Here is a 15,034-nt window from a genome sequence, read left to right as displayed (position 1 = left end):
AATTTAAAGGCACACCTCGCATATTCCAAATGCAGCAAGTACCGTTATGGGCACTCTTAGCCATTTCAATGCCAGGCACGCATGCGCACGTCCAAAAAGCTACAGAGAAAGAGAGTGGGAGAGCAGTGCTCACTTAACATCGCCAAGAGGTTGGAACTCCGAAAGAAACGCAAACCGAAATAACGGCGGCTTAAAGTCTCAGTTTACTCAGATCGGTTGGACAGTGCGGTTCGTTTTGATTTTGGCTTCGAGGCGAGAGCTAAGCAAAAAGTAAAAAATATAAAAAACGCCGGAACTGCGGCCTAAACCAGTTTTGCCCAAGTGATCACAACAACAATATCTGCGAAAACGCATGCAAGTGACGAAACGACCTTAAGCAAAAGCAAGAAAAGATTAAAAATAAATTACTGGCCTCTCAATTAAAAATATTTTACATATATTTATTTGGAAATCGAAGATCTTCCAGTGACGCAGTGAACCGAGGACAAAGCCCATCATGAAAAATGCTGCGTTGTGAATAAGCTGCAGATAAGAGATTCATTAAAAAATAAACAAATTTCAACGTGGCTCCGAAAGTGGGAGTGGAATAGAACGAGTCCGTGGCAACAAAGGAAATATTTTTCAAAATGACATTGGTCAGCAATGTTCTTTGTCTGCGATTGCAGCGCCAATTATTGGTGGTCGTTGTAACGCTTTTTCTGCTTTTCCCCGCCGCCCGTAAGTTTATCAAAGCAATTAAGCTGCAAACCTAACAACAAAATGAAAAACAAAGCAAAACTGCAAATGAAAGAGAAATTTTTACTGGAGTTACGCTTGAGACGGGGCGAAAACAAATTCACTTTCGTGTAAAACTAGAGAAACTGGTCTAGTCTTTGATTTGATTCGTAGAGCTCCCGCAAGGGGGCGCCACCTGGCCCAGTGGCAGTAAATCAGAAGTCAAATTGCTGGCTTATTAGTCACAGCGAAAAACCCAAACGAGTTCGTTGTCACAGTCTTTCGTTTGCGTTTTGTTTTATTTTTTGTTTTTGCCGGTTCACCAGTTTTCTTACCAACTTCTTATCTAATCAGTGGCCGAGGGCGAAGATGAGGATGGTCCATACCGTGGGAAATACCTGGGGAAGCTCAACTCCTACCATCATCAGGTCTCTGGCGATGTGTATGCCGTAAATGAGTACACATTCCTGATTGTGGGCTTTAACTACGACGGCAACGGGGCGGATACGTTCTTTTGGTCGGGCGCCAGCAATCGTCCGGGACCTCAGGGTTTTATTGTGCCCGATGAGTATGGCAAGTAAGTATTTAGGGATCTAATTTGCAAAGATTTAACAGTAGAAATCTAAAATTGTTCACCGTAGAACCAATATCCTGGATCGCTACCACAACAAAGACTTCACACTGACGCTCCCGGATCGGAAGAAGATAACGGAAATCAAGTGGTTGGCGGTTTACGATCTGAGCAGTCAGAACAATTTCGGGGACGTTTACATTCCCGAAGAGTTTGAACCACCAATGGCCCAGTTGGGCGGTACTTTCTCAAAGCGTAGTCACAATGTAAGCAGCACTAGCATGGAAATCCTGGACTCGAAAACCATTCGTATAAAGGACTTTACCTACGATGGCCTGGGAAAGCGCACCTTTTTCTGGATGGGAGTGGGAGCTCAACCTTCGAGTAAAGGAAGCAAATTGCCTGACGAGAGAGGATAGTAAGTTTTTAAGATATGTGATTGTAGTGACTACATACTATAACCATGTTAAAAATCTCTTTCAGTCTCGATCCGATTAGAAAGTATAACAAGGAGACCATTGAGCTGGAACTGCCGGGAGACAAGACCATCTTCGACATCGATTGGATAAGTGTTTACGATGTGGCTGATAACGAGAACTATGGTCATGTTTTAATTAACGATGGATTGAATGTTCCACCCTCTCTAGTGAAAGTAACGCCCTTTGAGTTCTCGCTTCCCAATTGCCGGCAGCTGCACAAGGATATGCAGGTGTCCTGGGAGGTTTTCGGACCACAGATCACCTTCCAACTTTCCGGTCAAGTGGCTGCCAACGATTACATGTCCTTTGGAATTTCCGGATCGGATGTGTCAAGTCAGATGATTGGCTCCGATGTGGTGGTGGCCTATATAGATGAGATTAGGGGCTACACCGTGGATTACAATATCACTTCGTTGGCGCCCTGTGTTCAGGTTTTGGGCCAAAACAAAGGAGTTTGTCGGGATGATGTGGTTGGAGGATTGGATAGCTTTCAGTTGAATACTTATAGCCGGAAAGATGGCATTAATACAATTAGTTTCAGAAGAACTCTGAAGTCATGTGAGTTAGATCCCTTTTAAATGAAGCTTTCTTTAATGTTGATCATGATTTCTTTTTTTTCAGCTGACGATGGCGATAAGGAAATCTTTCTGGATCGCAGCAACTATGTTGTTTGGGCCTTTGGCCAGCTGGATTCGAACAACGAACCCGCCTTCCATACTTACTATCCCAAAAGTGATATAATAATAGATTTCAATACCACGGATCCGGTCAACGATTGCTTTGCCTTTACCAAGAAAATGGAGATGCCGACGACTCAATTGTGGGAGCGAACCAGGATTGCAGATCCGTAAGAACCATATAAATTCTTATGTAGATGATTATTATTATTATTATTAACTTCACAGAACTGTTCGCACATTCACTGCCTATTTGGGACCCTCGGGAGGACTTCGTGGCTATCAGGGATTGACCGGACATGTCTCAAGCGGTTTGTCCTGGTACATCAATGGCTATATGATCCCAGAACTTTACCTTAAACGTGGACTGACCTACACTTTCAAAGTGCGAGGTGGTAACAATCCCCATTCGCCGGAACACTACCATCCTTTGGTGATCACCGATGATCCTCAGGGAGGCTACGATCGTCTATCGGATGCCAAACAGAGTGAGATTCGTGTGTTGGCTGGAGTGGAGTTCACCAGGAGGGGCAGGCCAAAGCCCACGGCTGCAGGTCCTCTTTGTCTATCCAGATATCCTCCGAACTACGATCGCCGGCTGGATGATAACTTCCCCTCTTTCAAAAAATTCAATCGATCGCTGATTACTGAATGCGTGGACGAGGCACCGGCATTGTTGGAAATCACACCGAACATCACTTGGCCGGATACCGTTTACTATAACTCCTTCACCCACGGAAATATGGGCTGGAAAATTCACATAGTGGACAGCTACACCAACTTGAAAAGTGGAGCGAAGGCTTTAACCTGGTCCTTGTGCGTAATTCTGCTGCCTTGGCTGATAATCCAGTACTGACTGTTTTCTCACTCTTAGATTCTCCTATTTAGTGTCTTAGTCTAAGTTAAGCAGTCACAATCTTGTATGTATTTAATACGCGTCTCTAGAATGTATGCTCATGTTGTGTATATAATTATTTAAATCGTCTTTAAATACAGAACTGTGTTGTACTTTAGAATGAAAGAGCATTCCCTAGTTTTGCAATGATTCAAATTTATTTGAGTTTCTTAGTTTGGTTCTTGTAGAATCATGGCAGCTTGCGCAGATCTAGCCACCAATGCATTTAAGATTCGGGCTCAGGATCTTCCTTCTTGCGGGGCACTGGCTTTCCGTCGACCCATGGAGTGAACCTCACATGGCTCACATTTCGTCTGGCGGCAGCTGCACGCAACTCCGCTCGAAGTGCTTCACGAACAACGCGGGCCGCAATGTTAGAAAATTGGATATAGGAAATTCCCACATCCCTCCAGTACTTCATTGTATCGGATTCTTCTTTTTCTTTAAAATGATTAAGATGATTTCAGCAGTGAAAGCACGAGCTAGAAAAATAAAACTCATTAGTTTAATGGGGTAAAAGAATTTTCAGACTGCACTTGAAGGGCTTTACCTGGTTTGTAACCTGGAATCTGTATTCTATGAAAGACTCTTCTCCTAAAGAGATAACTTCTATCAGTAAAGATTATGCTTTAGTTAGGTTTAGGTCCAACTCCAATATATCCGGAAACTTCTTCCTTGAAGCACGATTTTTGGAATGACAGAGCGCGTTTCCGCTTTTCGATATTTTTATTTTGAGCCAGGGACACAAAATTTAAATCCCTATCGCTTAGATATTCAAAACTTAATCGATATAACTATTTAAAGTTTGGTACTGGTACTTGAACCTGTTCCCTGGGGAAACAACAATAAAGACATGTAAACTACTTTACAACTTAAGTAACAGGACACCAAATTCTAACAAAAATGTGGTTTAAATATATGTAGTTGGTATATTGGTAGAATTATGTTTGTACTGTTTCCAGTCCCATAGTCCCGTAATAAAGGCGCGGTTAGTTACGTTTTACCGGCACTTGCACATTCGGCCACACTAATTTTCATATGGAGCAATTGATTTTTCCTACACGCAAGGCTTAAAACTTAACAAAAATGTGCGGTCTTGATGCCAAAAAGATAGCCCAAGCTGAGGCTTTGCTGGAACAGGCTAAAAGTGCCGAAGAGGATGTGGATGAGTATGCCAAAGCCGGTATGTATTATAAGGCTGCAACTGCATACCGACTGGCCAAAAATCCGGATGAGAGCAAGGATTGTTTTTTGAAGGCCATCGAGTGTTACGAGAATAACAAGTCGTGGTTCCATGCTGCCAAATCGTACGAGCAGATAATTCTTTTGGCCAAAGAAAGTGATCGTCTCTCCGAAATTGAGGAATATGCCAATAGGGCCTGTAACCTGTATCAACAGCATGGCTCTCGGGAAGCAGCAGCTGCCGCAATGGATAAAGCCGCCAAGATGACGCAATCCCAATATCCTGAGTTGGCCTTGGGTTTTTATAAACGTGCCTTGGCAGTCGTTCTAATTGGGGATTCAACCCACCAAGCAGCTGAATTTGCTTCGAAAGTCTCGAGAATATTGGTTAAATTAAAGAAATACGAAGAAGCCAGCAAAGCCCTCAAAAAGGAAATAAGTTTAAATTTGCAAACCAAATCTTACGCACAAGTTGGACGATTAGTTGTGGCTTTGGTACTAGTGCTATTGGCACAGGATGACCCCGTGGATGCCAAAAAGTCCTTCAAGAAATGGGGAAATCGCTGTGATCCCCAGGAGGTGGAAACATTGGAGACACTTCTACAAGCTCTAGATGATGAGGACGCAGAACTTGCTGCCAAGATGCTGGCATCCCCATTTATTACACATATGGATTTGGAATACGCACTTTTGGCCAAGAACTTGCCATTGCCAAAAGGTATTATCTTCAAAAAGAAATACGAACAGGATGAAGAAAACTAAGAAATCATTTGCCAATTAAATACGTTTTTTATAAGTAGTGAATCATATTTATTGTTGATCCTCAACTAACTAAAAAGCTTTAAGAATGTACACTGTTAAATATATACAGAAATATAAGGTGTAGGTGATATAAGGCATCAGGGAAATTTACCAAATTTTTTTTAATCTAAAAACTATTTTTTATTATATTTAAAAATATTTAATATATCATATATTAAATTAATTTTACGCAGTCAACTCCTCAAAATATACCATTATATTTGTTGATTAAAATAACATTTAAAATGTGTTTGCCTTAAAGTATGCTTCCATTTTTATAGAATTTATATTTCATTAAAACAAAGACATATCCTAGATCCTAATTTTCTAAATAAACTTTAAAAAGTTATAACAATGTTAAAAAATGTGTTTTTAAATCTTTTGGTACAAGGAAAAGCAAATAATACTAGACTTTGCAGTATGAATTTCAAGTGCCCGATCTCAGCTTACTGTTAAGCTGTAATTGTATTTTAAGTTAACAATCGTCTTACCGGACTTTAGATTATTTGAGGACTCTAACCAAACGGTCACGTATCTCCTCCTGATAAGATATAGTTCAGTCAGTGTGTATAATTAGCCGTTGTCCCATCAATAAATCACCGGACACACGCTTCGATCGCAGCAAATGCGACCAAGTGTCATTTCGCAACGAACAAAGATGATTAAGTGTGACCGAGCAATAAGCGAAATCAAATTGCATGGCCCGCTGTTATTGTAGTTGATTTATTTAGAGTCCATCCAATATCAATTAGCGCTATCAGGCAGCGCAATTGGTCAGTTGACGCTGGCAGTTATTAGAGATTTCTGAATACTATTCGATAATAAATACTTTATTCCCTTGCTTTATGACGGTCTGTATTCTAAGGAATCACACTGACCAAGAGTACTAAAATTGTTTATTCGCCCTGGGGTCTCGTGATAAAATATGCAGAGGCGTAATTCACCGTCTATTTTTGGACACCGCCATAAAGCGATATTGGTCAGTTTGAACCTTAAACGGAAATAAGCGGTGACTTTTATGTTACGCATACGCACCGTTTGCCCACAAAATGATGAATCGAATCGAGTGCTTGTAAAATGTTTCATTTTTATTATGAGTAAACTTTGCACCTAATGAACTTTAGACAAACTGACTAGCTGAATATTTGTTCTGTTCTGCATTACAATTAATGAGTATAAATTGTCTGTTCTGACGTTGCTCTCCTGTGTCGCCGTTTTTTGTTGCTGTTGTATTTTCTTTTTTTTTAAATCAGTAAAAAAATTCGTTGTTTGTAACGATTCTTTGGTATGAGTATGTCATTGGCTGCTGCTCTCTGCTCTCTGGGATTGACCAACTTAAATCTACATCAGGAACTTCTGGCCCGCCAGGATGAGGGTGAAGATCAAGGATACGGATGCAGTGAGTCCTGCTGCCCCCGAACGATCCTCGGGCTGCTCGACCAGAACCACAGCTCGATTGTTCTCGCTCTGGAGCTCCCTGTAGTTGTTGTGCAACTGTTTGCCCGCCGCGGACTCGATCTCCTTGAACTCATTCACCTGATCCAAAGTCACGGGGAAGGTTTCGGTGAGAACGATCCAGGTGACAGCCTCCGCGCAAGAGGGCGTGGTCAGCGAACCGGCGTAGGTGAAGTAGCTCTCCACACTGGGCACCAAATCACCCACAGCAAGGGAATCTGCTACCAGCGCAGGTTGGTTTATGCTGTCATAGCTCTTCACAGCTCCCAAATTCTTGATGATTCTGCCGATGGCCTCATTCGGAGTATTGGAAACGTGGTAGAGAACTCCGATGACCACAATACCATCCTTGAAGTTGGCCGCCATGGTCATGTTGGGGTAAATGGTGTTCCGGTGCACAATGTGCACTTCCAGCGGATAGCGGATTTCGTTGATGGTGTGCTCCGACCACCAGTGCATGTGGACCTGCTCAACCACGAAATCGTTCAGCAGAGCACCACCACTCAAAGTCAATTCGTGATTAAAGCCAGATAGTTGAACTGTTCACAAAGAATGCAATATTTACCAATTGAATTATTTGATATTTCTGGATTGTGTTGTTAACTCACTTGTGTGTCCATTGTTGATCATTTGCAGATTTTTCTGGTACTCGTTATAGTTCTCAAACTTCAGAGCATCGAACTCTCCCTTCAGGGCTCCCTTGGCATGCAGATTGATGGGGCTTTGCTTCTTGCCACTATCGCAAATACCACCCCACTTGGGAAACGCTGTGGAATACACAAATCCATCCATCAATGTCAAAAATGGTATTTATATCAAAAGAACTCTATTGAAATTGATTGAAGTTTCTGCACAAGCCAAATTATTATTTAAATTTCCACGAAAGCCAATTTTTATTTGAAATTTAGTTCCCATAAATCAACATTTATTCAAATGAACGCTTGTTCTGTCAATTAATACTCTAGTTTTAATAAAAACCCTTTTTTTTCCAAGTTGATTTTCGTTTCTGCACAAGCAAAATTTTTATTTAAAATTAAATGCTCGTAAATCAAACTTAAAACATTCGAACGCTGTTCTTCTGTCAATTGAAAACTCTAGGCAGAAGTTCAGTTTCCGCGGAATTGCCCAAGAATCGCCGTTCGAAATTATCATAACTCAGGCTAAATTTGCATACACAACAATTTGGAGCAATTTAACTAAGCCGAAGCTCGGAGCGTGCACACAGATAGAAATTTCCGAGCGAATTCGGATCGCTCTGGTATGCGAAACACTTGACAGTGAGTAGTTTGTGAGCCAGAGTGACCCACTCGCAATGGCGTTGATTAACTAATTTCAGCAAATAAACTCGATTGGCTTTACTTACGCTCATCCTGGTTGTTGTCCAAGTCCGGGTAGCCCCAGTCGCTGGCCCAGCTGAGGGCCATCGAGCAGCAGACTAAAAAGCGAAAGAACCGTGGTTAAATAAGTATGTGTATCAAGTATGCGCCGTGTGGGACCGCGAAATGGGAACGATTTAAATAAACTTCAACTTGACCGACTGACGACTGCGCACACAGAATGTTTCAGGGGCAGCAAAAAAAAAAAACAGTACATTAAAAACTGCACCTCATGATTGCGATAATGATGATGGGCCATAAAAGCAATGCGATGGCTGAATGTTGGACGGACAGAGGGTCAATCTACACATATTTGGCAGCCACAACCGAAGACACGGCACCTTGCACTTGGCTCGGCTAAAAATACGCGGAAATTTATGATTTTAACCACATATATCCGTGGATAAGTGCCAGCTTTTTTGCAGGCGAACATTAATGTTTCATTAACCTGCAAATATCGGGCAGATTTTTTTTACTTTCTCCCCATTCCAGCTGTGCTAAAAGCATTTTGACATCGGCACATCAAAATATCAACTAAATTTAATGCGTGCGGTTTTTTAGATTTTTACGATCCATTTTGATGTTTAAAAACCTATGACCCATCAACATAACTCGCCAGTGCGGTGATCTGTGATCAAATGATCGTGTTTATTAAGCCTTATTCAACATTTATGGGTTAATAAAAAGTCTGCAAACAAGTGTGTGATAATTTATGCTCCTCCTTTAATCTTTCGAATATTTACGCATGCCGCATGGCTTTTTTGCACGTTGGCTTGCAAAAAAGACAAATGACGACCGCAGCTGCGAAAGTAGTGTACTAAATATACCCAAGTATAAATACTATATGCCGTATACGATCGTTTTAATATACTTTTGCCGGGCAACGCGCCGATCAGCTGAGGTTTTTTTTCGTAGTATAATCTTGGGTCGCCCTGTGACGTAAAGATTCGGAGGGAAAGATTTTTGAGTTATGGCATTCCATGATTATAAATAATGTCTGAATGGAATTTCAGTTTTCTAATGATTTTTTAATAATAAGCAGAAGGTACCAGCGCTTCTAATTTGTATTTTATACGTATTGAATTAGTGCCCTATCAAAAGTCATTAAAATTTTTCCTTTAATTAAGAAACGATCACAAGACTTAATTATTTAACGTGGATGCTTTACGTTAAACTTGTGATTGGGTAATGAAATTTCCGTCAGATGCCAAACCAAAAGAAATCATTGATCTTGAACCCTTGCAACAAAACAGTTTTTCAGCGGACATGCAACAAATGTCGGGCAACCATTTAAATAGCTATTAAATTTCCACATGCAAAGCTCGGCCAATTAAATTTGAGAGTCAAAAGCTTTGATAGCTGATAATGGGAAATGTTCTGTAATTTGAGGCCCCCGGGGTGTAAAAATTAACAAAACTGTTTTTGCAAACGGGCAATGCAAATGGGGGATAATCATGTGAAAAATCGCGCAAAATAAACAGCTGCAGTTGGAAGTGGAAAATGCAGTCAACCCGTGAAAGCGTCAACTGAAAGTATTTTTTTGATTCTCCTGTTCTTGAGAATCTGAATGGAATTTTTTTCAGCATTGTTCTGGCATTGGTACGACTTGTCTCCACTGCTGTTTATTAAATCATTCCGGCCTTGTCAGCGGAAAAGATTCGAAACAATTTTGCTGGCCAAGCAACAGCGATAAAGAGCCAGTCTGTCGTTCTGGGTTTTCACAATTTTTGTCAAATCACTGCAGTATCGAGATCCCCCCTAAAATTTGGAGCACTCAGTGATTTTCCAGGCGAAATGTTTATTTACATTTTACTGGGGGTCATAATCGAAGATACCGCCGATAAACGATTTCGGGAGTGCACGCGATTTGATTATTGTCTTAATATTGGGGGCTTGACAAGCAAATGATAAGCTTCGATGCCCAATAAATAGACCGCAGATCATGTGAATGAAACCCCCTTAAGTTCGTTGACGTTATCAATTGTCCTAATAAATGTGCAATAAATCAAATTTAAAGATAAAGACAAATTTTATCTAATAAAATTTGTGAAAGAGCCATAAAATCCACAAAAGAACTATAAAATATTTTATGATTAAACAAACTTCCGTTTAAATAGGCACAGCTATTTATTTACTTAAACGAAATAGATAAAATTGACTATCATAAATTTAATTTATATATGCCAAAAACGTGTATATGTAGAGGAATACCTCAAAATTTAATCTAATCTGTGGAAACATAACTCCCTTAGCTTGCTAATCAGATAAATACCTAGACATTTGGGTTTTCTGATTTCCTTTTTGGTTATGACGTTTGTCTGAATTGGCTATTATAAACCTTCAATGAAACTGCTTTAATGTCTGGCTGCATTGTTTATCGATTTGAAAATTTCCCGTCACAAGCAAATCGACTTAGTGCCCATTGGATTCTCAATGTCGTCTGCAAAGTGTTGATAATATTGATAATTATTTACCTATTAAGGAGAGGGTGTAGAAATGCATTTTCTGCTTCTACTTTTCTAATTTTGTGAAAGGGCCATAAAATCTTAATTACTTATAAAAATATATAAATTTAAAAATTTAACTCCTATATGCCAAAAATATGAACTAACATTATAAAATTTAGAACAAAATTCTCTTAGCTTGCTTATCAGATAAATACCCAATAATTTGGGCTTTCTGATTTGCCTTTTGGTTATCACGTTTGTGTGATTGGCTATTATCAAATCTTTAATGAGACTGCTTTAATGTCTGACTGCATCGTTAATCGATTTCGCATAAAACTTTCCACCACAAGCCAATCGACATAATGGACATTGGGTTCTTAATGCAAACGGAAGTCTGCAAAGTGTTGATAATTGTGTGTAAATTAAGCCGAGAAGATTGTGCCAAGGAGGGCAGATAGCAAAGAGCATTGTAAACAGAAGTCAACTCGGCTCAGATGACTCTATATATAAATAGGAAGTATTTGCTATCAGGAAAGTGAACTGCGGAATGCAATTTCACTTTCGCTCGACAACAAAGGGAGTCAACGCTCTAGTGCATCCATTGGTTTGCTGATAAATGGGGGTTTTATATAGAGGGTGTGTACCCTCCATCAAATGCTTGTTCACCAGCTTTCGTTCGAAGATCAATCAAATGGAACTGTACGTTACTCGACTCCATGAAGTTATGTAGTTAGTAAAAAGATTGAACATTAAACGCTTTAGTTTACACAGTTCGCCTAATTACACTTAAACATCTTCCACATAAAGAAAAGATTTTGAAAAAGGGAAATATGCATGCTTCTGATACTCTCATGAGTGTCTAGTTAATATTTTATCTGCATATGTACATATATGTAAACAATTTTGACTCATATTTTAAATTGAGTTACGTTTGGATTTTATAGAATGGATTACTAAACCTAAAACCAAATGCTTAATGAATGAGCCAATGAGTCAGAAGAGAGTATTAGAAGTTCGTTTAGAAATAAATAAAACCATAAAAATATTTTTATTTTTAGTTAACAATAACATTTAGAAAAGCAACAATAAATCCAAATTGACAAGTCGCCTGTCTTGGACAAAAATAACTAAGCTACTCTGCTGATTGTGAAAGGTTAATCTTTTGAAATTTCATACATATAGGTAAGCTGCGTAAACGGATTTGATTTAACAATAATACAGTTTTAATCACCTGCCTCTATATATACCTATATATCAAACCGAAATCGCAGCTAATCAGGTAGCAGCTACCTGAGAAATAAGCAAAAGCGATAACAAATGGCGCCTTATGATTGACGCTTATTGGATCAACCAACTTTAATCGAATCTCAAAGGGTTCTATAAACCGAAACGAGTTAATTGCCATATAATCGTTTTATGTTCATTTCTGTTGGAATTGCCCCCCACTTGGAATTTAGCTTATCACTGGACATCTTATCGGAGATTTTTTGAGTGCCATCTTGGTCACATATATAGCCTTCGATTATCTCGATTAGGTCAGCAGTTTTCCCACCCATAAGTCCGCTGCCCAGCGTGACCAAATATTTAGCTTCTGCTGACCTTATCACTCAGTCTGCCCGCCCGATGAGTCGTCTGTATCTGTATCTGTATTAGAAGAATTAAGTGGGTATTTTCCGAATGCCCCACAATGTCAAACAAGACGGCAATATGTTGTCTTTTGTTCAGATATCTGTATCGGGCGCGTGATCCATGTCCAAAGTTCTGTGAAGTACTTTGAAATGGAGTACTGATGTGTCTACGTTAGTTTAGATTTCAGATAGGACCCGAAATATGTGCTGGGGTTTCTTAATTAGATATGACGAAAGTCCCCTAGTTTTACGATATTACATAAAAAACATAACACTGATTTTATTACTTCTTTGTAAGGTTGATTCATAGTGAAAAGTAACCGAAAAAATGTAAGGAAAGTTTCTGCAGTAACTTATGTTAATTATTCAATAATCCCCAGATTTCGTATTACTATCTATACGCGAATCTTCGACAGGATGAAGCCAATTGACAAATTTGACTGCCTCGAATTTAAATTTAAGCCTCGATCTACATCTATCTGGAAAATACGCAGGCCTATCCGTACACTTCCGATGTCAATCAGCACTTCCCGCTGGCCTGAGAACCTGTCCATTGTAAATCATAAACGCAAAAGGCCGCCCTGTAATTTACGATCCCAGAGTATTATCATTAGTACATTGTCTCTGACATCTTATCCAATAAAACGAATCGAATAATTGCGAAATAAATGCCAAACAATTAGAATGTGGGATCGGTGACAAAGACGTGCCCTTTCGTTATTATCGCCGGTATATGGATATGTGGATAAGCACTATTGCGATAAGTTAAAGAATCCAATTAATAGCGCCACCGATTTGAGTCAGTTTTTTGGAGTAAATGAGTCACAACCAAGAAAACAAATAACTTTGATTGGCTATTAATGAGTCACAGTTGATTTGCAAATATTGATAATTATTTACCTATTAAGCAGATGGTGAAGAAATGCATATTCTACGTTTTACTTTCGTCAAAAATATTCTTAAAAAATAAAAACACTTATTTTCGGTTATATCACTTTGCTTGTGCACTGTTAAATTTATTTCGAATTTATTTTTCCAGAGCTGCCAGGCAGGACTTAGAACCTTTGCGGTCTCGAAACGAACTCCATCGGTTTTGGAGCGGCACGCGTCTTTTATAACTGAACCTCGGGCGGACCAAGAACGGAACCCTCGGCGGTCAGGCACAGAATGATTACTGAAAAGCGGTACGAGCATCGGGCAATGTGCACACGCACACAGCCGCAAAAACACACCCACACACGAACTCTGCTGCTGCACTCACACAATTGAACATTGAATTATGGCAACGTTTTACTCAGGTTTATGTACTCTTTATATTATTTTTTCGGTTTTCCGCTTTCCCGCTCTCGCCACAGAAGAAATTGTCAATCGAAAATGCGCAGATTTAGCGGGCAAAAAAAATTTTAAAAAAATTCGTTAAGCAGCCGAAGGTGAAAATGCAATTACCGAGCTGCGCAGTCGACGTCGAGGCTTAGAAGCTGATTAATTGATAAACGGCGAACTCTAAACGAACGGTAATTGTCAGCTGAGCGAGAGCGAAAGAGCAAGAGCCGGCACACGACTACGACTCTCACACCCGCGAAAATCCACACTGAGAGAAATAAGATCACTTCAATAAAATAAAGTCAAAGCGATCCGTAATTTATATTGTTTGGAAATCCTTTTAATGTTTTCTTTTCAGCTAGTTTAAGAAAGGGTTAACTTCCAGATCATGACTTTAAAATGATAATTTAAATATTAAATGCTGAATATATTTCTTACGTCTGAAAATAGGTTTACTTACCCATAATAAAAAATAGTTCAGTGTTGCAGAGAGGACGTCGCAGGAAGTGACGTATTTATCAAGATCGAGATTGCCACAATTTGGCAAATAAATTTCAGTTGATCCCAGCCACAGTCCGCCACTCGGTTAAAATTAGAATTAAAATTAATTTAGTGCTCTGAAGTGACCAATTGTTGCACCCACATGCAATTCTCGAATCGGAGAGACAAATGCTAATTGAGCGGGACAAATTTAGGTGTGCAAGCGAGATGGCAAGCAGAGGCTGTCGTCGCGAATGTTTTTGGCCTTTTGTTGACCATGTCGACGTCATTAAAGTGCAGTTAATGTGCCAAAAGGCAGAACAAAAGTCAATGTCAAACGGCAGCTGCTCTCATTTTCCGAGAGAGTGGAAAGGCGGTTAAATAGGGGTGGTGAAAGGGCGGGCCGGGTGCGTTTTGGGCGAGGGAAAATCAAAATGCATTTCCGCAACAAATCGCCGCTTGACAGTAATTACCGCCAACACGAGTGGTAATTTGTGACTATCGAAATGCGAATCTCGATACCCTGTAGTCATAAAGTTTACGGTATTTTAATGGAGGCACTTGCTTTCCTATGTTCTCTAACCCAAAATCTGGATTTTATAGTTTCCATTTATTGGAAAAATGTATATTAATCTAATAACAAAATGGCATGATCTCAATATAGAGTCATACTTCCTGATTTAAAATGTTTTTTTTCTGACTTCATATACTTGGAAAAGATATACATATGATATAATGATGATATGATATAAGAAATATAAATTTATTAACATATTAGAAAAATATTTATGTGTGTCATTGAATTCAGAATAATCTACAGTGAAAATCTAAACTACTTCAGAACCTTTTTTAGTTACTGAAGTTTGTCTGGATAAGTAAGTCCTTCTGATTTCCGCTGCCCGATTTGTTGTAATTGATGAAAATGTTCTTATAAATAGAAAGTACTGCACCCTTAGCCGTTTTATCGGCCGCTCACCATCAGGTGCAATTCATGATTGGCAAAAAC

At 39.5% G+C, this 15,034-nt stretch overlaps 4 protein-coding genes across 7 annotated transcripts; 2 read left to right on the top strand and 2 right to left on the bottom strand.

The window, feature by feature from the left end:
• The first annotated feature begins 199 nt into the window (after window positions 1-199).
• On the top strand, window positions 200-3,462 carry LOC108098889 (protein Skeletor, isoforms B/C). 2 transcript variants are annotated; one of them, XM_017202078.2, is made up of 7 exons: window positions 200-717; window positions 1,069-1,291; window positions 1,356-1,703; window positions 1,769-2,322; window positions 2,386-2,611; window positions 2,670-3,257; window positions 3,316-3,462. In XM_017202078.2, exons 1-7 carry the CDS (start codon window positions 627-629, stop codon window positions 3,335-3,337), a joined length of 2,052 nt encoding a protein of 683 aa, XP_017057567.1. In that variant the 5' UTR covers window positions 200-626; the 3' UTR covers window positions 3,338-3,462. The 2 variants fall into 2 exon arrangements, with proteins under 2 accessions (XP_017057567.1, XP_017057566.1); XM_017202077.2 differs by having other exon boundaries at window positions 223-270; window positions 458-717; window positions 2,670-3,462.
• A 10-nt stretch (window positions 3,463-3,472) lies between these two features.
• LOC108098891 (protein stunted) lies at window positions 3,473-4,077 on the bottom strand. Its single transcript, XM_017202084.2, has 2 exons — window positions 3,887-4,077; window positions 3,473-3,818 (listed from the first exon to the last, which is right to left on the bottom strand). The coding sequence occupies exon 2, from the start codon at window positions 3,755-3,757 to the stop codon at window positions 3,563-3,565; it is 195 nt and encodes a 64-aa protein (XP_017057573.1). The 5' UTR covers window positions 3,758-3,818; window positions 3,887-4,077; the 3' UTR covers window positions 3,473-3,562.
• A 301-nt stretch (window positions 4,078-4,378) lies between these two features.
• LOC108098782 (gamma-soluble NSF attachment protein) lies at window positions 4,379-5,426 on the top strand. The gene has a single exon (XM_017201916.1). The coding sequence runs from the start codon at window positions 4,423-4,425 to the stop codon at window positions 5,278-5,280; it is 858 nt and encodes a 285-aa protein (XP_017057405.1). The 5' UTR covers window positions 4,379-4,422; the 3' UTR covers window positions 5,281-5,426.
• A 960-nt stretch (window positions 5,427-6,386) lies between these two features.
• Window positions 6,387-14,027, bottom strand: LOC108098965 (putative carbonic anhydrase 3). 3 transcript variants are annotated; one of them, XM_017202181.2, is made up of 4 exons: window positions 14,009-14,027; window positions 8,138-8,209; window positions 7,383-7,541; window positions 6,387-7,313 (listed from the first exon to the last, which is right to left on the bottom strand). In XM_017202181.2, exons 1-4 carry the CDS (start codon window positions 14,010-14,012, stop codon window positions 6,661-6,663), a joined length of 888 nt encoding a protein of 295 aa, XP_017057670.1. In that variant the 5' UTR covers window positions 14,013-14,027; the 3' UTR covers window positions 6,387-6,660. The 3 variants fall into 3 exon arrangements, with proteins under 3 accessions (XP_017057670.1, XP_017057668.1, XP_017057669.1); XM_017202179.2 differs by lacking the exon at window positions 14,009-14,027 and adding an exon at window positions 13,126-13,401; XM_017202180.2 differs by lacking the exon at window positions 14,009-14,027 and adding an exon at window positions 10,625-10,667.
• Between the last annotated feature and the right edge of the window lie 1,007 nt (window positions 14,028-15,034).

The sequence above is a fragment of the Drosophila ficusphila genome, unplaced genomic scaffold (genome assembly GCF_018152265.1).
Source record: "Drosophila ficusphila isolate 14025-0441.05 unplaced genomic scaffold, ASM1815226v1 contig_791, whole genome shotgun sequence".
NCBI classification, from domain to species: domain Eukaryota; kingdom Metazoa; phylum Arthropoda; class Insecta; order Diptera; family Drosophilidae; genus Drosophila; species Drosophila ficusphila.
Note: the sequence above shows the minus strand (reverse complement) of the source record. Positions and strands in the feature narration are given on the sequence as shown.

Coding starts and splice junctions, on each gene's coding strand:
- LOC108098889 (XM_017202077.2), top strand. CDS start 627: ATGACATTGGTCAGCAATGTTCTTTGTCTGCGATTGCAGCGCCAATTA. Junction 718..1,068: donor TCTGCTTTTCCCCGCCGCCC/GTAAGTTTATCA, acceptor TTATCTAATCAG/TGGCCGAGGGCGAAGATGAG. Junction 2,323..2,385: donor CAGAAGAACTCTGAAGTCAT/GTGAGTTAGATC, acceptor CTTTTTTTTCAG/CTGACGATGGCGATAAGGAA.
- LOC108098891 (XM_017202084.2), bottom strand. CDS start 3,757: ATGAAGTACTGGAGGGATGTGGGAATTTCCTATATCCAATTTTCTAAC.
- LOC108098782 (XM_017201916.1), top strand. CDS start 4,423: ATGTGCGGTCTTGATGCCAAAAAGATAGCCCAAGCTGAGGCTTTGCTG.
- LOC108098965 (XM_017202179.2), bottom strand. CDS start 13,153: ATGCATTTCTTCACCATCTGCTTAATAG. Junction 7,542..8,137: donor GGACAACAACCAGGATGAGC/GTAAGTAAAGCC, acceptor TGTATTCCACAG/CGTTTCCCAAGTGGGGTGGT. Junction 7,314..7,382: donor GATCAACAATGGACACACAA/GTGAGTTAACAA, acceptor CTTTGTGAACAG/TTCAACTATCTGGCTTTAAT.